The sequence below is a fragment of the Falco biarmicus genome, chromosome 2 (assembly GCF_023638135.1).
Source record: "Falco biarmicus isolate bFalBia1 chromosome 2, bFalBia1.pri, whole genome shotgun sequence".
In the NCBI taxonomy this organism is placed as follows: Eukaryota; Metazoa; Chordata; class Aves; order Falconiformes; family Falconidae; genus Falco; species Falco biarmicus.
The window spans coordinates 43,497,030-43,519,674 of record NC_079289.1 but is presented as its reverse complement, the minus strand read 5'-3'; the positions used below and the strand labels follow the sequence as shown (position 1 = coordinate 43,519,674).

Genomic DNA, 22,645 nt, shown 5'->3' with positions numbered 1-22,645 from the left:
TCTATGACTAAATACACAAGAGAAAAATATTGCAAACGCTGAATAAAGTAAAAATTTCAGTTTTACTTCATGTTATTTGTCTTCTCTAAAATTCAAGAGAATGATTTTATTTTTCAGAGAAAGCATTAAAATGTCATTTATATTTGTGCAATATGCTTTTGCCTGTGACGGAGATACTTAATCTGAGATATTAAAAATGTCTTTCTGGAGTCATCTGTAGAGACAGTCAAGCTGTGTTATCTTACCTTGCTTATGTTATAAGCCAGTAGTCAGTTACAAATAGTAAATATTCAAAATTTAACCTCTAATGTGAACTAAAAATATATATATTAATTTTTTTGGTGAGCCTTTCACTAGAAGTTTTAATGATTAAAGCATTCAAATTATATATAATTTCCTGACTAAAAGAGAAGCAATGTTACTTTGAATTGTTTTCACCATGAATATCTAATATTGCAAAAGGAAGCCCGGGAGCTACAAATCTCTGGAAGCTAGGAGGTTTGACTAGGAAAGCTTCACTGTGTGCATGCCTTATTCTTCTAGCTTTTCTTTTACACTCACTGTGGGTGATTGTTGGAAGCAGGATATGATCTTGTAGGTGCACCATCAGACTAACTTGTAAGGCCATTTTGATGTCACATATAACTGTGTAGGTAATGTTAGGTGGAACACGCTAGATGTAGATAGGAAGAGAAAGAGCTTCTGTATACCTTCCCCTCCACCTCTTTCAAAATAGGTAACACATTATTTGCATTTTTTTTAAAACAGTGATGGGTAATACTGGTGTTAAGGCTGAGCTGGGGTTTGATATATGTTTAATTTCTATAGGGTCAGTAGACTGCCCTGACATGATGGTCCTTTTGGATACATCAGAGAATAGGAATAAACATCAAACATATATCAACTTTACTTTTTATTTGGAAGATTTCTGAAGTATTTATCAGTGAAAACTATTAAAACAAGTGCATTAAAGTAAACAAACAAAATCAGAATGATCTGTAAATCTCCAGGGAAAAAATGGCCATTCTTGACATTGCATTGGAATGAAAAATGTATTAGCAATGACACAGAGGGGAAGAATGGCATGCCATGTTTAAAGCCTGGCTCCAGATAGAGCCATACTGTATTAAAAACAAATCTGGAACCTGAGCATGTTCACTACAATTATCATTATCCAGCCTCCATAACATCTGACCTTCCCTAAAGGGAAATATTTTCTTTTTCCTAATGTCCCCTGTTGCACTGTATTTCCCATTGTCATTGGCAGCATATTGATTTAATATCAAGTTAGAGGATTAGCCATAGCAAATACAAGTTGGACATACTGTATTTTGTATAATCTTTTACAGCTGATCCACTGGGAGAATTAATAGAATTTCATGCAACTCTGAAATTGGCATTCCTGTTCCAAGGGGCACTGATGATTTTTGAAAGCTCTACTTTTCAGTTGTTTTTCTCACCCCCTTCTGCATTGAATATTTCCAGTATTTTTGCATTAGAGCTGTCATTGGCAGCAACAGCACTTTTGATATGCATCAGTTTGGCTCTAGTGAAGATCTTTTTTCACATTGGACGCCTACTGATGTGCACTGATTTAACTTCTAAAAATGAAACTTAATTTTGTGTAGCTTGTAAGTAGTCCCTAGTGGGTCTTGGCTCCAAAAAGTTAATATTTTTCAGACATAATCAGCAGCAATAGGTAATGTATTACTGTTAGCTATGTTACCAAGTGTAAAAAAAGGAAAGGTTGGGGGAGGAAGTGTGGTGCAGAAATTCAATGGAAAATGTAATATGCTTTTAGCAGCTTCATACTTTGCAGCAATTCTTAATATAAAATTACACACATCAATGTTACACACTAGCATTATTTTAAAGAACACCAAAATATTGTGTTTTGTCAGCCAAGGACAATAATAGTTTAATAGTAATTTATTTTAAACTGCTACTGATAATACAACCAATCAACACATTAAGTGGTGCCAACATTGGCATCTTGCTAAATAATCTCTAGGCTTTGCACTGAGAGTACATCTTTCAAAGATAAGTCAACAAGAGCAATCAGAGCAGAAAATTAGAATTTGGTATCTTAGAATTAAAATACAGCTAAACTAAAGTTTTAATTGGGGTGATCTAAAAGGGCACTTGATGTAATGATCTCTTTCATTTGTTACTAATTGTTTGTTCTTGATGAAGAAGAAACATGTACATGAATGTAGTTGAATTGAGTAAAGATGGCAGTTGCTTTAACAGCTCGATTTTATTGTTAAACAAGATGGATTGTAAGAATTTGGGAGGAGAGTGTTTGCAGCTTTAAACTTACTTGACAATACACTTTTCATCAACAAATACTTTTCATGTAATTTCACTTGATCTGGTTTATTAATGATTTGGATGAGTCACATGTTCCAGTAAGTGATGAATTGGAGGAGATTAAAATATTCTGGAGTTTAAGTGTGAGCCAGAAGCAGGTATTGATAAACAACTCCTACTTCAGTTTCTTACTATTTCAAATGCATCCCATATAGAAGACATAGTTTATGATGGTTGTAAATGTAGGAGAATATGGTGGGGGAACAGAATTCAGGTGGATATTAACTTTTTTTAAAAATAGATTGGAAAGTCTTTAGAAATATTTCAAATTTTGTTTTACTTTACATATGTCTGTAGAGTTTTATGTTTAGCTTTATGTGGTTTTCTTTAGTAGTCATACAGGTGTAACATTCAACACAAAATAGCATTGTGTTTTAGCTATTTTAGAATAGCATTTGATTCTCTTAAAGAAAACTGCTAAAACTTTAAACATGTTTCTAAGTACATTTGTTGTGTTACCATTGTTAGATATTTTAAAATGTGGTTCTATCTTATGTAGTGTCTATCGTTTTGGTGACCGTCTGGGCCTTGCAGTCGGAAGGTGTTGTGTTCTTTCAGCTCCTGTGGACTTTAATAGATTAAAGTGTAATATAGAGCTGCAAAGCATTAAGCTCTGAATGAGACAACACTTGAGGCAACAATTTAGTTAAGAATGAAGATGAGGAGTACTGAAAATAACAGACTCTGAAAAGAGACTTAAATGAAGAGTTTGAAGGACACAAATTTCAAAGCAGGCATTGACATTGGGAAGACTAGTCTGATAAATGTGCGGAGTAACACTCATGAAAATTATTTTTTTCCATTTCTCAAGTATCATCATGCTGACTTCTTTTTCCATTCCTTTTTGGAGATATTTCAAACAATTTTAGTGAAAAAACATGCAACCTAGAATCCAATTTAGGAAGCATGCCTGAGGGTGAGGAGGCTTTCTTGGGTGTTGGGGGACGTGATTTCATGTCTGTAGAGTGGCTGTTCTGAAACTGAATCTTGAGTGTGAACCTTTTATCTTAGCTGAATGCCTCCCTAGTAGGGCTATTGCAGAGTACTCGTCGGTTTCTTTTGCTGGCATTGTTTTGCTTTATATCAATAATTAAATCTATGTTGAGTGAAATTACCTCAACAGTTAAGTTATGAGGAGACTTGCCTAGGATACAGAAGAGTTAAGTTTATATCTATAGTGGTTCATATACACATATCCATGCTTAATTATCTACTGTATTATGATAGCTTCAAAAGCAGAGATTCAGCTGTATGCCTAAGAGCCTGATGGCCAGGCTTGTGCAAAATGGAAAAGGAAATATTTCCTCTCTCCATGTTAATTTATTTCAATTCTGTTTCTCCTCCTCTTTTTCATACCCTATCAGTGTCCTAACTGTCTGTTATTAGCTGTGTTGGGATCTTTGTGTTTCCTTGCAAAAAAGGAGGAATTGTGAAGTTGAAATTCTCATGTTTAGAATAGGCTGAATTATTCCTTCCTGATACGATAACAAAAAACGGCAGAGTTTATTTCAACCATCCCAGGTCAAGAAATTGAGAGATGATTGTGTTATGTTCTCTGCTGTGAGATAACAATTGTACAAGGTCAGATAATGGACTTTTAAAAATTGATGTATCTTCCTGTTTTGTGACTGTCCTCTGCTCAGCATCCCAATAACCCTGTCTTCCTTGGCAACTCTATGGAACGTGAAAATATTTGAAAATAATAATAACAATAAGGAGAAAATGGCAAGCATTTGAAAGAGCCTTTCTCCCTTGGTAATTTCCATTGGCTTGAGTTGTGCTAGAGACTAAATTTGCTATTCTGTGGATGATGCAGTTGTGAGACTGCCAGTTCATTTTCAATGGGACAGATTTTTGTTTTGATCACAGACAAGTGCCTGATGTAGGCTTGTCTCTATCTCTTACAAAGATCAAACCTATCCCTGTAACTTTTTCACATGAATTATATGCACAGTCAATGGTGAGTTTGTGTTTTCTGGGAAAACTTGTCTCCCAGCATTTTACAGATTTTCTCCCACCTGTTAAAATTCATTCCAGTAAAAATCTGCTGTTGATAACTGGGAGTCTTTGACCCAGTAACAGGGTTATTTCATTTGTAAAATCTCATGACTAATCAAGCAAAAATAACAGAAGTTAGTTATTATGTCAGCTGTTCTAACATTCTTCAAACATTATTGAACTTTATCTTTGAACAGGGTCTACTAAAGGTTGCTATAGACAATGCCAGAGCTCAAGAGAAACAGGTCCAACTGGAAAAGACAGAACTGAAGATGGAGCTCTTCAGGGAACGAGAACTGAGGGAAACACTTGAAAAACAATTGGCTGTGGAGCAGAAGAACAGAGGTATCTTAATTAAGCAAGACAAACAACTTGTGAATTATTTCCTTAGAAAACCAAATTTTTTATCAAACACCTTGATCAAAGCTTTTCCCCCTTACCTCATGTTATGTCCAGGCTGACAGCAATGCAGGAAGTTCTACAACCTGCCTGATCCTGCATAGGATCTGCATGAGATTTAGAACAAGGACCTTCCTTTTTCTCAACATATTACTTACTACATTAGTAATACACAACACAATTATAATTACTGTAGCTGCTGTTACAGACTTTGGCAGGTTGTGATTGTTATGAATAAGGATAGCTACCTAATACAGACAGAATTTGTAGCAAATCTAAGAATCTGCAAGGTTTTAGGAACCTTTGTGTCTTTTCTTTTGTGGTAGGGTCATATATTGCATATTTAGGCAAACTGTATGTAATAAATAGAAAGATAATAGTAATATATAAACTCTTTATAATGCATAGTAGATCAAAAACATGTTTATAGAAGGAATAGTTAAGGTTCTTCTCCATAAGGCAGTAGCATGAGCATTTCAAGTATCAGCATCAGCCCACTGTAAAGTATATACATGTTAGTAAAGGTAAGACAGTTTACAGTGATTTGCATTAACTATTGCATTATGAGCATGTTCTCATCTTTCTTTATGGGTCTATTTTTCTGTATATGTATGTCTTGCCCATTAATAGTGTCTAATTACTTTGCAAGGGACAGTTAACCTCTGGGGCTCACCTGCCGTTTAACACAGACCATGACAAGTCAGATATGTATTTTTGCAGGGCTAGACTTATAACTCTCTTCTTGTCCAGTTTAATTTTCTTGGAACCAGCTATAACGGAATCCTGAGAACACTTGGATTCACATTCAGTAGCATTATATTTTTAACTAATGTGCTAGAAGTAAGGACACAATGTAATCCTGTTTCATGCCTTGACCCATCAAAGGGTAGGACTGTCACATCATTAATTTCTCTTTTGTAACTTTTGAGAATACATTTTTAAAGACTATTGCTATTAACAATTATCGCAGCTGTGCAATGAATCATTCCTTTGTCCACAGCTGGCCTATTTAGCTCAGTACAATTGCACTGCTTACACTTTTAGTTTTGTAAAAGAGCTCAGGTATTTTTCACATCCTTCAACCTTTGTGTCTCGCAACTGCTCAAATATATATTCCTTTTTAGATTTAGTCAATCACACGCACAATAGAAAAGGTTGGGGGGACCTATCTGACCTTACTTGAGTTTTGCCATGTAAAAGCTAAGCACCTCCTTTAAGTTAGTATAAGTTCCTTTCTGGTCAATAAAGAAAGGGGTTTGTACCTCCTGTTCTCAGACAGGTGAGTGGCATCAATTACACCGTGAAGACTTCTTTCTCTTCTCTTTAACTCCAGACAGAATATAGGTGACTAGACTGGACTAGACACATATGTTTTGAGCAGTTAAAATGAATTTCATTCAAAGTTATATATCAGGAAAGATCATGGGATAGTCCCTTATTTTGTTCAGGGTACTGAAGTAATTGCTAATGTTATTTTCAGCATGGTGCATTACCTGCTCTTTTATATGCATCCCTCTAATGATGAGATTGCACTGGTAAAAGAGTCAGACCAAAGAGGAATGCATTTGAACAGTTAATGGTGGTATGCAGCAATGTGAATATAATGAGGATGACTGTCTTTGCTAGTGGATACTTCTAGAAAGAAAAGTAATTGATTATTCTTTGAAATTAACAGATCCAAGTAGGAGAGAAAAAGTAAGGCCAGATTGTAATTATTGTGAGAATTTATTTTTCAACTAAAGGAGAAAAATACATAGGAGGCTTTACCTGCTATTAGTTTTCCATATAGCAAGTGTCACGTCTTAAAGAAAATTTCAGATTTGTTAACAGAAGCATGAACAAGATGGGAGAAGTGTACCATATCCCTATTCAGTTAAGAGATACAATATGAAAAAAACTGAACTACACGTAAAAGCTACAGCATAGAAACACAAGCCACTGTGTTGCATACAGGTGAAAACACATTAGGTGAATGGGATCTTCAGATGAGGCAATATCTGTCTTTTGCTCATTGCGTTAACACAAGTGGCTACATCTGAATATTTTTGCCATTTTTTTAACATTAAATTCACTGCTTCTACTGCATGTTCTACAGAGCTGCTTATTTACTGTACTATTTCCTTCCTTCTTTGTAAATATTCCAATTAGTGATTCCAAAGGCTGTAGGATGTGTCTCATCAACTGGTGAAAGTAGGATAATATCTCTTCTGTGAGCAGCTACACAGTAAGGGCTTGCTAATTCTGGCTCTGACTGCTGTAGTCACATCTACAATGTGTCAGCCATGATGACATTTTAATTCAGAAAGCAACATATGTTTCCTTCTCATTTATTGCAATCACTTTCAAAGTACTTATAATGAAAACATTAAAACCGTGCAATGATTCAAAATGTATTTAGTTTAGCCTTTGTATAGATACTAGATGTTCTTTGATAGTGTAAGCTAATTAGCCTGTAAAGTAGTTGGTACTATACAAAATGAGAAAGAACCAAAATTCCAAAGTCTAGGATGTAAATTATGTAGCTATTCTGACTACAGAGTATGTGCTTATATTCATTTTGTGTCTGAACAGTTCTGTATAGCAACACAAAATATCCAAGGTTGCCCAAAAAGTGGTTATTCTTAGCATATCAATTAAATATTGCATTTTGTGAAAGACAGCACCATCACAGACTACTGGAAATGGAGACTATGAATGGGTAAAAGTATATTTTTACCTTTTCCAGTGTTCATCCCTTGACATGTATGAGAGGCTACTTTGGAGTGAGATACAGGGCTAGATCTTGGCAGTCAAACCTAGTATCACCTAGTATCTGGTTTTGGTAAGGAGAATTATTTTCATGTGTGCAAAGAATTCTTTAGTGAGTAGTTTAGTAGGTCATTTTTTAGTTAATGTCAAAATGACAGACTCTCCAGGAAAGGGTTATCCAGGAAGATCTTATGAAAAATAAGCTTCTTACATGCACATCCCTGAAAACTCTAAATGTGCTATGTAGGAGGGGTTGGGGTGTGCTGGGGGAGGTAATGATATGGTCTACAACTTTGCATGATTTCTTTAGAGGGTCACTTTGGCTTTTATTGAGTAGACAAATTGGGTCACATTATCCTTTCCCATCAGGAACATAACCTGTGATATGTTCCTTCTGTTAGGGATCATGCAAGTCTTACCTTTGTGGTTGTAAGTCACTAGTAACATAGGAAATAAAATTGTGGTGAAGTTTCATCCTGACCTTGCAGTCCTTTTCCTAGTAAAACTTGAAATGAAGAGATACAAGGAAAACATTTTTCTAAATTAGGGCATTCTAATGCTTAATTTTAAAATACTCCTTCCTTTCCTAATATTTTTCCTCACACTTGACAAAGCAAAGTAATACTTACTTGGTGGGGGCATCCAGCACTGTAAAGGATTCGCTATGAGTTCTTCAGGGTTAGTTGGCTGATGGGACAGGAGCTGACAGAGAGCAAGAAAGAGTAAAGGGAAGGACAAAGGGAAACGTGGATAAGGAATAAAATGGGGAACAGACCGAGCACCAAGAGGTCAGATAGCTTGCAGGAAGCAGCAGCTTGCAGGGGAGTTAGAAAACTCCAGACCTTTCCTTAAGGGATGAGAACCACAGCTGGGTGGGGGCTGAGCTCTGGGCACCCAAGCAGCCAGATCTCCTTCTTGTGGGAGAGAAGCTGCAGGCAGGCAGGCAGGTGAGAACTTCGTTGCTGTGTGCATACTAACTGTGTCCTATGGGCAATAACAAAATGGTAGACTAAATCCCAGAAAACCACCTCACATCCAGAGACAGAGGCTTATCTACATTAGATAATGTAAAAAGTACATTTCGCTGCTGGTACCAAGGTTTTCTGATTTGGGCATTCACAAATTCTCTTCTGCTTATATGTAAAAATTATGCTTTAGCTGAATATCACCTACTGTTTTCAATATCATATTACAGGACCGTACCTTTTAGAATATCCCAGTGTGATTCCAGCGAATTTCAAGTAATTTAAATTGGTATTGTCTAGTTAATCAATTTGTATGAACTCTCACAGTTCTAGCGTTTCTCAGGACTCTAAATAGGTAAACATGTAACCAAGTTTAAGATCCAAATCTGAGAACACTAATTTTCTTTTTTCCTAGCAATAATTCAGAAAAGGCTAAAGAAGGAAAAGAAGGCAAAGAGGAAATTGCAGGAAGCACTTGAATTTGAGACTAAACGACGGGAGCAAGCAGAGCAGACACTGAAACAGGCAGCTTCAACAGACAGTCTCAGGGTCCTAAATGGTGAGAAGCCAGATTTTCCCTCTGTGTCATTAACTTTCAATTTAAGTACCAAAAGAAGCTTGTTATATTGAAAATTTATAACATGATGGAAGGGGAAAAAAAAAGAAAATCCCTTTCCTTCATTCAAGTGGTGCCTCTATTGTTTTGTTACGTTATATAGTATATGCAAATAAACTCACTGAAGAGAATGTTCAAACTAGGACATTTTTATATTATTAGCTTGAGAAGTCAATTTTTTTTTCTTCTTCTTTTTCTCCTCCCCCTTTATGCTTGAAAAATCTATTGCTCATTAATCTTCCTAGTCTAACAAAAAATTGTCCTGGCCTCCAGTCATTGTTCAACATTAAAAAAAATGACAAAGGTTGATTGTATTCAGCATTGGAGTAACAGGTTGTAAAAAGGGCTATAAGAATCAAATGAAATATGTGTCAGTGATACCTTTCTGTGTTTTTAGACTCCCTGACCCCAGAGATAGAAGCTGACCGCAGCGGGGGCAGAACAGATGCTGAAAGGACAATACAAGGTAGGAATTTGCAAAAGGCTATAAATCTAGATCTTGCTATATGAGTTTTTCCTCAGCTTTAGACTGCTATTCAAGCATGTAGCCTACCATCTGGGCCACATCAAAACAAGTTCAAACAAGGTCAAGTTCATCTTGCTTGTTTATAAGAGAGAATACATTCTGTGCTCATAGATTTTCTTTAAATTAATAGGTCATTTCTGTTTATACAGTGCAATTAAAAAAAGAATTAATTTAAAACAATATTGGGTTGAATCTCAGACATGCTGAATGCAGTTTTTGTGAATATGTATGATTACATTTGAGATAACAATGTTTTTAAAGGTATATTTGAAACATTTTGAGCCTTTTAACTATAAAAATAGCTAAATCTAATTGATGACATTCAAGGCCTGATGAGAATTTCATAGCTAATATTCGGTGGCAGTTACTGAAAGGTGTGTTTCAATAACCTACTCTGAGCATTAGCTATAAATAAACTGTTTATTCCTTTCTTGGATTTTTCATTTACCATTTCCCATTATTTACATTTTAATAAAACAAATCTGTCAAGTAAATTTATACATGAAATACTAAAGAAAGCCATATTTCTTTCTCTGTTAATCTAAATGTATATATATTGCAAACACCAAGATATTAGTAAAGAGCAAATTTTTAAGATAGTATTTATGTTATAACATCTTCTCTAATCAACAGGGTAAATGTACTTACATGAATTCTAAACAATAAAAATATTGTGTATTTGAAGGTGCATTTTTCAGAGGCAAGCCTAAAATTATTAGCTCCAGTAATCACTCTCAATTGCCTTTATTTTGCATTTTGAAGTCAATCATCTTAACAGTATCATTTGACATCTTCTGTGTGTTACATAATCACATTTTCTAACTCCTAAAGAGTTGTTACTGGTGTGCCACAAGGAGGCTGTAACAACAGAATAAAGAGTCAACAAGCTTTTAATGGATTGAGCATATAAAAAAATACAAAAGAGGCAATAAATTCTTATGAAATACAAGCACATGTATATAAACAAAAAATGTTTAGATTTAAAGCAAGTTATGTCTGCAAAGTCAATGACTCAGAAGTTGGAATATGCCAGATTAAATGTTGCCTGAGAAGTGGGTACATGTTATCAGGTTTGTTGTTCCAGAATCCTGCTTTCCTTCCCTTAAAATATATGCCTTATTCAAAGCACCATTTGACATAATTAGTTTAGTAAGAATCCAGTCATTATGTCATTTTGTTTTAATCCAGTCATTTTGTTATTTTGTTTGGTGCAAAGACAGACTTCTAATTTCTTGGGAGGCCATTCTGTTCACTCTAGTCATTGCAGTGCCTGAGCTTCTGAGCGTTCCCACAATTCCAACTTGAAAGCTGGGAAATAGTCACAGACAAATTAAGATGATAAATTGCTTAACTTTCAAGTATCAAGGACCTAATTTTTCAGGATACCTTGCATTTTTGGCAAATGTGTTCAGTGTATTCAAATTACTGTTCTGTTGAATTCAGTTTTGCTTATTGGCTGAGATACCAAGCTGGATATTTATAATATGAACAACTCATAATTACTGAGTATTTTGGAAGTATGTATTCTAAAGGACCCAAACTACATAGGAACAGCACTTTAGCTTTTTAACCATGATTATCTGTTCTTTTCCAGCTATCTTGCCTACTTATGCTGATTTCATATATTTGCATTTCTGCAATGAATGAAATCAAGGACTTAAAGGCACCATTCTCAGTAATGATGACCTATCCTTGATTCTTCTGTCCAGGGTGGTGCAGGTTAAAAAAAAAAAATAAATCCACAGATGATCATTTAATTGAAGACTGGACAGTGGTGTATTCTGATCGTGACAGTGGATCATGTTGCAAAGGCAACCTTAATTCTGACATTTCGTGTCTCTACTTTGCAGTCTTAACATGTAATTAAACCAGGTTTTTTTTAAGGAAAATGAAAAAAGAAGCAGGAAGTAGACTTGTAATTTCTTACAGTTTAATATACTCAGTTTAATTGTCATACAAGAGTTCAGAACCTTTAGATGTAGCACAATATGTAACCCTACAACACAAACGTAACTGTAGGATCTTATTGTTGTGGATCAACTAACATAGGGTGGCAGGTTTATGAAATAGTTCAAGAAATAGTTATTAGCAGATGAGTAATGCTAAGTGTCAGGACCCTTTGTGTTCACTTCCAATGCTGGAAAGAAGATTCCTTTTCACCATAAACTCCCTTTTCTGTGTCCCCCCTATACATATCTGTGACACTGTCTCAGTTCCTCCTAGTTTCTTCCTTCTCACTCCAATTCCAGCTTTTGTCAATGGTTGATCTCCCCCATTCTTTGTTCTACATTACATTGTGTTTCTTTTTTCCTAACTTCACATTCTTGCACTATTCTCATCTGAACCCACTTTCATGCCACCCTGATTATTTCTTTATTTACAAGCTCTTTCTCTCTCAGTGACCCCCAGGCCCTTGTCTCTGTCTGACCCTTCCTGTTGTCTCCTCCTCTTGTCCAGTCTGCACTGATACTCCCTGTTATCAGTCATTCCTATTTGGTACCACATCTCTGTCTGTACTCTGTGCTCCCTGCCCCGCCTCCCCATCAAACTCACATTCCCTACTGCTTTCAGTACAGATTCTGAATCTTCTTCTGCACCTGCCTGGATGTCAGGGAGGGAAGCACTGAGAGCACTCTGTTCTTACTTCAGTATTTAGCTTGGCAATTGTTTGCAGGAATGAGGAGAAAGAGTTACAGGGAAAGAACTGCTTCGTTCCTGCAGTGCTGGTATAAAGCATGCTTAGTACAGATGGGGTCCTTGGAGAATTGGCTGCAAAACTCTACAAAAGCTCTCCAGTGGGTGAAACTGGGATTTTTCCAACATTTTTCTGAATTTTCATATAAAATAAAGACCATGCCTTTCCAATTTTGCAAAATTTCAGTTATGTCCTTACATTTTATCTGTAAATGATGTTTAGTATCCTCTAGTATGCACTACAGAAGAATTATTACATAAAATATACAATACATTCCATAAAGAATATAATACTATCTCTTTCATGTTTCAGGTTCTGGGGAAAAATACTGCCTAGGGAAATACTTACGACTTTCTTATTCCTCTCAAAAATATATCTTTATCTTAGTACCAAAGCATGTCTGGGGTAATAGTTTTTTTATCCACAAACATTAATTTTTTTTCAACTTACTGTGTTAATCATGCTATACAGTTCTATAACTAAGCAAACAAATGTAGGAAAGCTGCAGCATTCTGTGGGGGAAGTGAAATAATTGAAATACCAAGTGCATTTTCAGCGTTTAAGAAAATATTACATAAAGAAATCATAATTTTAAAAAAAATTGTATCTAAAATTTATGATAAGGGAATACTTGTCAACTTGAAGTTATATTTAATGTTGATATTTTTAGCTATTACTTTTGCGAGTAAGGAATAGGACTAATTTAAGCATAAAAGACAATTACATTTATAAATAAGGGGGCTATGTTCTGTTTTTCATCATAAAGCACTCATTCAGATTCTCTTTTAGTTTATGTAAAGTCTTGTAAAATGGAAGCAATAATAAAAAATTGAAATATGAGATTAGAAAAAGAAGCAATACGGGTTATTTTAGGGTTGGGTTTGTTTTTTTCTTAAATACTGGGTAGATAACAGTTTACTGGAATATCCATAACATGCTAATATATAATCATAATAAATAACCCAATTATGGGCATCAAATATAGTTACATATTTTTTAACAGATACAAAAAGATACTAAGTTATTAGGAACTGGTGTAGACACTGGTTTTAAATGTTTTCTTTCTTGCTTCTGTTTAAAATAATAATAAAGCAGATTATCCTCTTCTCCATACATATTGTAGGTTCACTAGATGCCTATGCCTAGCTCCCAATCCGGTTTCCCAAGACCCCCTCATCCCACACAAAAAGGTACCATACAAAGATAATGTTTGACTTTTATATACTGTTTTGTTACCAGACCTCTTACTAAGCACTAGAACAATGGCATTTACTACTGCGCTTACTTTCTTATTTCCGTTGGCTTTTTCTTCTCCATCTGGTTACTTAACATGAATTTGTTTTCCTGCATTATTGATTTTTCTTTTCCTCTAAATGCCACATTCCCAATTTTCTGTCTCCTAGTAGTTTCCCTCCCAAGTCCTGTACGTTCATCTTCATTCCATTTAATCACCACTTCCTTTATACATTATCTAAACTCTTCTTAAAACGTTCTGCTTCTGCACTCTCTTCCTTACTGACCATTCTTTTCATATGGTGTCCCTCTCATGTCTTCCTTTTCCCAAATTGCTCTCAAATTGTTTTGTGCTTTTCTCCCAAAGCTAATCTGATAAGAACAGGAAGCTTAACCAAATTTACTCTCTCAGGCTACTATTTTATTTGTCGTCTCCATTTCTTTCCTATTTTCTAGCAATCACCTCAGCCTGTACCTTTTCTACTTCCTTCCAATTAATTTCCAATTTCTACATGCCATCATTCCAGCTGCTTCTGATCCAGCTTCATAATTTTCTGCTTAAAGTCTTCTCACCTTGTTCAGTTCCCATGAATTCTCAAGCCTGTCTTTTTTCTTTTTTTTCCACAAATATCTGTCTTCCAAGAGTCACTTTGCACTTTGCATGTCCTCAAAGTTTTCCTGCACTACTCTACTCTCTCCGTCAGTTTTTCCTTAACTATGCGTTCTCCTCTAGCACAAATTTTGTTCCTTTTGTCCATCAGTCAAAATTTCATACCTCAGTTCCTTGTTCTGCTGCAAATACTTTTTTCCTCCTTCTAGCACATTATCAGCCTTTCTCCAAATGAGCCCATTATTTACTCTCCCTGTTCCTTAGCTTTCTAAGCCCTTTCCCATCAACTGTTTTTTCTTGCCTTTTTCTACTTCTCCACCTCTTCTGTAGGCTCCTATTAACACAGTTAAGTGTAATGCTAAATGGCTTCAGACTACGCTTTCCTGATATAGGAAAAAGAGCCACTCAGCTACCATTCACATATAAACTTCCAGGGCCATCTGTCTTCTTCCCTCCCAGAAAGGAGAAGGCAGGCAATGGAGATGTTGAACAGATCCAGGAATAGAGAAAGAAAGCAACTGCAGCTCAACACACTGACTGTAGAGTCCTGCATGAAGTTACCTGTAAGGCCTTTGAAGGCTACTGAGGATTAGTGGGAAATAAATTATGATTTTTCTTTGCCCATACCAGGAACCTAGTGTGTGCATTTTGCTGCCTAAGTAGTAGGGGAAAGCTGCCATGCAGCTGCCCTCCATATTAACAAAAATTGCTTAGATACAGTGTCAGTCATGTGCCTGAAAACCTAACCTGAATTGTTTTCTGTGGTGGTTTGAAACTTGTTTAAACTATTTTTCAACAAGCAAACTCAGTGTAATAATCTCAGCAGATTATAGTCCTTGATTCTTTCTTGCTGTATTTGTGTTTGAAAGATACCTATCTGAAAGAATTCCACACTGAAAAGGAACTTTTGGTGGTTCTGTGAAGCTTGTGCACACAGTTCCATTTCTGATGTATAAATCTTGGACAAAAGCATGGGAAAACGTGTGATGATATTTCTTATGAGATCAAAAACTTTATTGGAAAAGGCCATTATCAAGGTTGTAAAGTCAAGCATTCAAAAATTAGGAAATGGTAGAATTACGGTTGTCTTCCAACCTTTGTTCAACCGTTTTTGTGTATGCATCACGATATAATCTTTAATTATATGATTAGATAGTGTGTTTTTCACAGTACCCTGTCTCATTCAGCACAGGGGACAAGGATGTAGTTGAATAAATGCATATCTATCCAATATTTTCTTTATCTTCGGTGTGCAATGTGTGTTCTCATGCCTTATATAATGCCTGGTTTATATATAATACTTTCATCATTAGACATCATGCTTTACAGAAGAGGTGTGAATGATTATCTCAATTTCTTTCATATGTTAAATCTTAATTTTGGCATTTCCTGACAGTTGAGTGTTTTGCTTCACCATTTGAATAATGTCCTAGGTAACCATTTCCTAGGGTTTTCTTTTTAATGAGTAAACTACAAAGTCTGAAGTTTCTCTATGGAGATGACATCTCACTACCTTATGGACTTGCATCTCTAGTTTCACAGTGATAAAGGAACTGATAAAGTGCAATACCTTATCATGAGCGGTGTGGTCTAAGGATTGACCATTTTGCCATGGAGGTCTCACAGATACTTGTTGAGATAAATAAAGACAATCTTGGGATGCATTTCATCCTCTTGGGCACAGAATCTTCCTTTCATTTTTCTTTCAACCTGTAGCACTTCTAACAGTGTCTCCATCAAGCTTTCTTGTTCTTGTTTCTTTCTCATCTCTGGCCTTTGTATCAGTCCTAATATCCATTTCCAAGTTTTGTGATCTCTTTCTTGCCTTTTTTTGTCTCATCTTTCAATTTAAGTTTCTATTTATATCCATTCATAATTCCAGCCTCCAATTTTAACTTCTTACACTAATATCCTTATTAATGTGATCACGATGTCTCCAGATATCGGCTTGTAATACTCTATCCATATGCTGCCTATCCAGTTACTTGTCAAGACTCCTCCCTTTAAGAGACTTCAGATGACTTTACCTGACTTTCCTGCCTTATCTGTGTTCTGTCTGCCATCTTTCCTTCTACTTTCAACCACTGGGTCCTGTTCTTGTCTAGTCAGTCTGAATCACTCAGTTCCCCAACTTCATTCTCAGATACTGGCAGCCAACCATTTCCTATTACTAGCTGCCTTTCACAGTGTCTTCCAGTGCCCTGGGTTCTGTGTTTCTATCTATGTTTAACCAGTCTCAGTCACTCCACCTAGTCACATTTTCTGTCTTTTTTTCTAATTCCAACTGCATCAGACTTCTTGTTATAATTTCTCTAAATCTGAAGTTTTATGAGTTTATTTTTGCAGACTTAGAGAAAAATGCTGTTAACTGCTGATCACAGATAGGACACATTTTCCAGTGCAAGACCACTCTCAAATTAAGTAATGATTTTTTAAACAGAGTTTTCAATATCCTCAAATGACAATGCATCTGTTTCTTTTCTGGGGAACAACAGTTCTGTTTGCAGCACATTCAACTAAAATGTCTTTTCCTTAGTCCTTCCTTCATTTATTTTGCTCGTGATATTGACTGTGATGGCCAGCATCAAGTCTGTTTCTTTTAGCCATTGTCCTTCTGTAATGTCCCTTCAATAATTGCATCCTTCTCCCAGGGCTTCTGTCTCCTATCTTTACATTCCTATCTGTTCCACTTTGTGTCCCCCTTCCTCTTAATCAACAGATATTGCATTTGCACCCATAGCTCCTCAAAGATGAGGTCATCCATCTGTATAATGCCATATAAACTGATGTTCATATATATGCTACAGTATTAATTGATGAAATACGAGAAAAGAAAAGCACCTGACTCTTTATATATTTTACCAAGTTTTTTCTTGCCTTTTTTCTCATTAAAACATCTTATAAATGTTAAATTTATATATATATATAAACTTGTAAATTCTGCATTTTTGTTCAGTTGATGCTAGCTTATCTGTTATTCCATTTCTGTTGCTGCTTAGTAAGTACTATAGATTTGTTACTCATTTATTATTGCATGGGACTTCTAGCAGAAAGATGCTTGGGTTTAGTATAGAGACAGGATTTTCAAATGGATTTATCAGGTCATTTTCAGAATGAAAATACATTTTCACTTTCCCATGTGACATTCCTTCTTCTCTGCTGACCCATTTCAACACATTTTCAGCTTCCCTTGTATCGTTGGTTTCCCATTTTGCTTCCACCTCTGTTTCAACCTGACACCCCACCCAGCCCCCACCCCCCCACCCCCACCCCCCGCCAAATATTACTTCTGAATATCCCAAATCTTTCTTATTGTGCCACCTCTTCAACATGCGAGGTGATGTGTGTGTATGACCTGGAGCTGTGTGTCTGCTGGTTGACCAGGTGGCTGGCTAGGAGATGCATGCATTCTGAGGGATCAGTGACAAGCTAGGAGATACACAATTTCTGCTGGACATCTTGTTGCTGCCTCTTGGCAGCTGGGCAAATCAAACAGTACATGATGCTTCTCAGCAGCTGATGGGCCAAACAAACGGTTTTTCAAGCTGCAAGAGACCCACGGCCCACCTGTTGTGTGGGCCTGCTATAAAGGTTGAACATTTCAGCAGGGAAAAGAAGTCAGGAGCTGGAAACAAAGCTGTCAGAAGCCTGGAAGGCAAAGGGATTTTTTTTTTTTCTAGATATATTGAATAACTGCCCAAGGAAACATCTGCTACTTAGTTAGGCTGTTTATGGAAACAAACAGCTGACTATTCTAGACCTGTAGTAATATAAAAAGGTTCTGTGAAGCAGCAATTAAAACACAGTGGACTGGTTTCTTTTGGAGATGAACTTTTCTGTAATTTTTAGGCCACTTAGCCTGTTATTCCATTAGGCCAGATTTTATTTTTTTTTAAGAACCTAATAACTTCCATTTAATTTGTCAAAAAAAGTCTTTTTTTCATCTTAGGAGTCAACAGACAGTAAGAAGGTCTGTCTATGGAAAATACCATGTTTTGTAAGAGTGTGACTTTCAGCAATCTGACAGATAAATTTTGCATTTTTCTTTGTACCTATCTGATTATCAGGTTTCTTCTTAAGTTTTCCATTCTTAAGTTTCTGAAATTCAGTGACAACTGGTTTCAGTCTCAACAGTTTTGGCTAACTGCAAGCATAAGACAGGACCATCCCAGTAATGTGACTGCCCTACTTAGGGTTATTCTAGCACCGCTAGGTAAGAGTAGTGATCTAAGCTACCAGAAAAGTATGAAAAAGACAACAGAATGGAGCAAAGCTGTTGTAGTCATCCACTAGGGAGTGATATCTGTTTTCTGCTTATTGATCCTTTTCTGCATGCCAGAGTTTGTCAAAGAAATTGATGCATTGGTGAAAATGTATGCACATGCACTGTTCAATTTTAGAAGCTAAAGGATAGTGTGTTTTCTGCATTGCTTTTCTCTTTTGTCTTTCTTATGCTAAAAAAGAAAAATTTAGATGTAGTCATGATGTTAAAGGGCAGAAACTGTTAGAAGTTTAGTGTCTAACCCTCAGTGGCATTTAGTGGAGCTGCTTTACTGACTCCCTTTGTTTAATACACCTGATTCCATTTTATTTTTGTTCAGTCTTGCTAAAATATTTGCTGGTTAAACATTGTTCCTTTGCAGTAACACATAATTAATAACACTTTGTTTTCTTTCTGATTAGTGCCTTAAACTTCAGCTGCTTTTTGACTGCAGTGTGTAACGCCTTGTATTAATGTCAGGGTCGTGCACTTATTATTCATCTGTACAGTGCTATGCACTTCAATGAAATTATATACATAATAATAAATAACAACATTAATCTGTGTGCACCACCTTGAATTTCATTACTGTTGCAGAAGGTATATCTCGGAAAATAGGTTCTCTAATTTTTATACGTTTTAGAAAGTGCTGGGCTCTCTCCCTGTACACTAATTCAAATAGTTTATTTTATTTGCCCTAAGAAGAATAAGCCTTACTAACTTAACCAGTTCATAAGTTTTAAAGAAATTTGCTTTTTTGATGTTTTTGGCTTGGCAGACAATCCAGTATAGTTCAGATTTTAAACCTAGATTGCACATTAGACATTTATGACATCTCTTGCTAGTTTGTCTGTCTTTTACTCTTGAAATCTGTATACTCAATGAGGAAACATACAATAAAGATTTATTTTGTTTCACATTTCCTTTACCATGAATAAATACTGAAATTATCTTACAATCCATGGAAACCAAACAGTAATAAGTGTGTTCCCAGGCTCCCTGCCCAGGAATCCAGCACTCTGGCAGGTTTTCAATCCAATCTAATCAATTAAAGACAACATTGATTAACTTAAACAGAAGGTGTTATTGATTGCAGGCAGTAACCTATAAATAGATGATTGTTTCATACCGTACATAGGTCATTGTTAGCTACACCTTTACATTTTAAATGTAGATTTAACATAATCCTGTTATCTATCACCCCAAAAGCAAAGGGAGGACACAGAATTAATAAACAGTTACATATATGTTGTGAAGTATTCTATAGAGCCCTTTCTTTCAACACTTAACGCTCTCACATAAACTTTTCCACATTTTCTTTGAAATTGCTATCTATTGCAATTTACATCTCATTTTATAGCTGTATATATAAGAAGCTTCTGGAAATCAAATATGTTCATGGCTTTTCTACTGAGATAAATGATTAATCAATCAGAGGCTTTCTTCCAACATGGTACTTCAGTGTACTTTTAAAGCAACAATGTGTAAAATTAATGACTAAGCCTGAACAGAGTCAAGTGGGAAAACTCAGGACAATAAGAGTATTAAATAAAACACATTGTGCACCAAAGAGGCTATTAAGACTTTATATAGAAATGTTTTGTCTTGTTTCATTTTTGTTCATCTCTTATTCCCTCCTTTCTCCATGTTCATATTATTCAAAGAGGGAAGGACTGAATGGATTAATTCTTACCTAACAGACTTCTGAGATCACCCCAGTTGTCTTGCTTCCTGGGAAAGACGGGCACTGCAAGCCATCATCCTACTTATTTACGTTTCCCATAAGGACTCTGTTCTCTTTGTCTTCTCCCTCAGAAGGTAACTGAAACCTGAACAGGCTGGTAAAACACGCATTTTTAGCATAGTCTCCTCAGTTAAAAAAGATGATCACTTTTTCGCTCCTAATGGAAGAACTAAAAGACTTTATTTTTTTAAACCAGAATGAGAAAAAAATATTAAAACAACAGAAATATTTTCCTATAGCCTATCGCGAAACAGATAGAAACAAAGTGGATTTCTAGTTCATTCACAACTGAACCGTAATCCTGTGCCTCTCTAGGTTGGTTGGGGAGCTAGATCTGCTGACTGTAAGCTGTTTATCAGTGTTTGCCTCTACACTTTGTAGGGAGCTGTCCCTTTTTCTCTTTCTGTTTGTTTTGGTTTTTTTCTTCAGCCACATTTACTACTTGTTAGACAAATGCTGGAAAGTGGCATCATGTCAGCTGTAATGTGTGTCATAAAGGAGATTGTTTCTTGGCTTTTGGGTTTTAAACTACTATAGAGATTAAAAAATGCCTGGTGACTGTGTATCATCTCCTTGTAAAGGAACTCCATCTGTGAATATTAGTGTTGCATTCTTCTATGAAATTAAGACTACACCATCAACAGACCTCAAAATATTTAATGGTTTAAGATTTTTCTAATAGTTGCACTTCCCTTGTTGTGACTTGTCTTGTGAAGCATGAGGAAGACAACTCTTATGCCAAAATAACAGTAATAATTTTCAGTTCTGCTGAAGGTACTGTGTCTTAGAGAGCTACTAGTACAAACTCGTAGCTGGTGAGTTAATTTATTCACTTAGCACACATAGGAGGAAGTCTGTTAGACAAGGGGATCCATGTCTCCTTCCTGAAAGGTACTACAGCTTGGATAGGTCAAAGAAACATCAAATCCAGATTAGATTTCAAATATTGAATTTCAAGTTAAATCAAATTTAAAATATTTAATGTGAACAGTGGCCATCTTGTTCCCTTTTTGATTGTCAGACAATGCCTGCATCAAAGAAGAAAAGAAAATTTCTTAGGAAGCCATATAAGCTAATCTACCAAGGAAGGTCATCATCAGTTCCCCATCTCATCCCTGCATGTCTGAAACTCTGAAAAGAGATTTTCAAAAAGTTAAGATACTCTTACCTTAACATTAATTCTTACACTATATAAAAAGTATTTGGTTGTCCACAGGTAGATGAGTAGTACCATTAGATGCTGTAGGGTATCCGAGGCATCTACACAGAGCTAATTATGCGTGTGAAAGATCCAGGCCTTTCTGGAGCAGTAGCTGGAAGCCATGCGGGATATGGAAGACTGACTCAAACCATATCAGGTGTTTAATCAAGCCCTTTTTGCTGATATGGAATGCCTTTGAATATGTTACAATCTTGACTTGGGTTATATGAAATGGATATTTATAGCTTATTATATATCTTGGATAAAAAAATAAATTTATTACTATGTTAATACCAAAGGGAAGGCCTGTACCACTCTTCTAACATTTATAGTGGAAACACACAAACATTCATGGGATAATTTCTCTAGATCTTGCTCTCCTGTTATCTGTGGACTGGCTTGTATTTTGCATAGCATTTGACTGAGATATGAAAATGTGAGATGTGGAAAAACAGTTGCAGTTTGTTTTGGGGTTTTTTTGGGGTTGGGTTTTTTTTAAGAAGCCCAAACTCACTGACTTTCAAAAAGATCTGCTATTTTTTTTACCATATGTGACTCAGATAACAGCCCTTTGGCCAAATAGAGAGGTGGCCCTGGGTATGCCAGCCCAGAGCTCTGTTAATATGCCTTAGAATGTTCTTGTACTTTTTCTGTTCTTTGAAAAATCTTTGAATTCTAGCTCTACCTTCAATATTAAAATCTTTCCATAGCTGCTTCCTTTTTTTTTTCAGTTTTAAAAAAAATCAGTTTCACCATGAAACTTGCAAGAGTAATACTATGAAGAAATAGCTAAAGAAGTAAAGTTGGTCTTTAGAAGACATTCAACAGAATTAACTTAGGAGTGTGTAATTATTTTCAATTGCTGGTAAATATGTATATCAAAACAGAAAATAAAATCAAGGCGTCAAGATGAAGGAAATCATGTATGTGCATAATAGTTCTGAGAAACTGTTTTAAGGGCAGATTATTCGTGAGAAAACACAAGTTTTGTAAATATACCAAAATTAGGTGGTCCAAAAATAATCTCTTAAGTTGAAGAAAATTATTTAACTTCAGAGGATATTCAATCTATTATAATGTTTCTGCATGAAGGTCAGTTTTAGTAAACATATATTTATTTACTGATTTATTTAACTGATTCCAGTTCGTAGCCTTGTGGTCTGTCTCAGATAAATTGTTTTGAGCTATGTCAGGAGCAACTGGAAAGCTAGTAGAAATGTTATCATTGTAATATCTGAACAACTTTGCAATCTTTAATGGATTTAATCTTCACATCAGG

General features: G+C 35.7%; 1 protein-coding gene across 6 annotated transcripts in view; it reads left to right on the top strand.

The window, feature by feature from the left end:
- Positions 1 to 22,645, top strand: part of DACH1 (dachshund family transcription factor 1) — a 369,897-nt gene that overhangs the window by 323,868 nt on the left and 23,384 nt on the right. For 4 of the 6 annotated variants that reach the window (XM_056328962.1, XM_056328961.1, XM_056328959.1 and 1 more), the window contains 3 exons: positions 4,566 to 4,713; positions 8,896 to 9,039; positions 9,494 to 9,562. In XM_056328962.1, coding sequence (XP_056184937.1) covers positions 4,566 to 4,713; positions 8,896 to 9,039; positions 9,494 to 9,562 — 361 coding nt within the window. Of the gene's footprint in view, positions 1 to 4,565; positions 4,714 to 8,895; positions 9,040 to 9,493; positions 9,563 to 13,440; positions 13,508 to 22,645 lie in introns of all 6 variants that reach the window. The other 2 variants (XM_056328963.1, XM_056328960.1) reach the window with 1 other exon arrangement.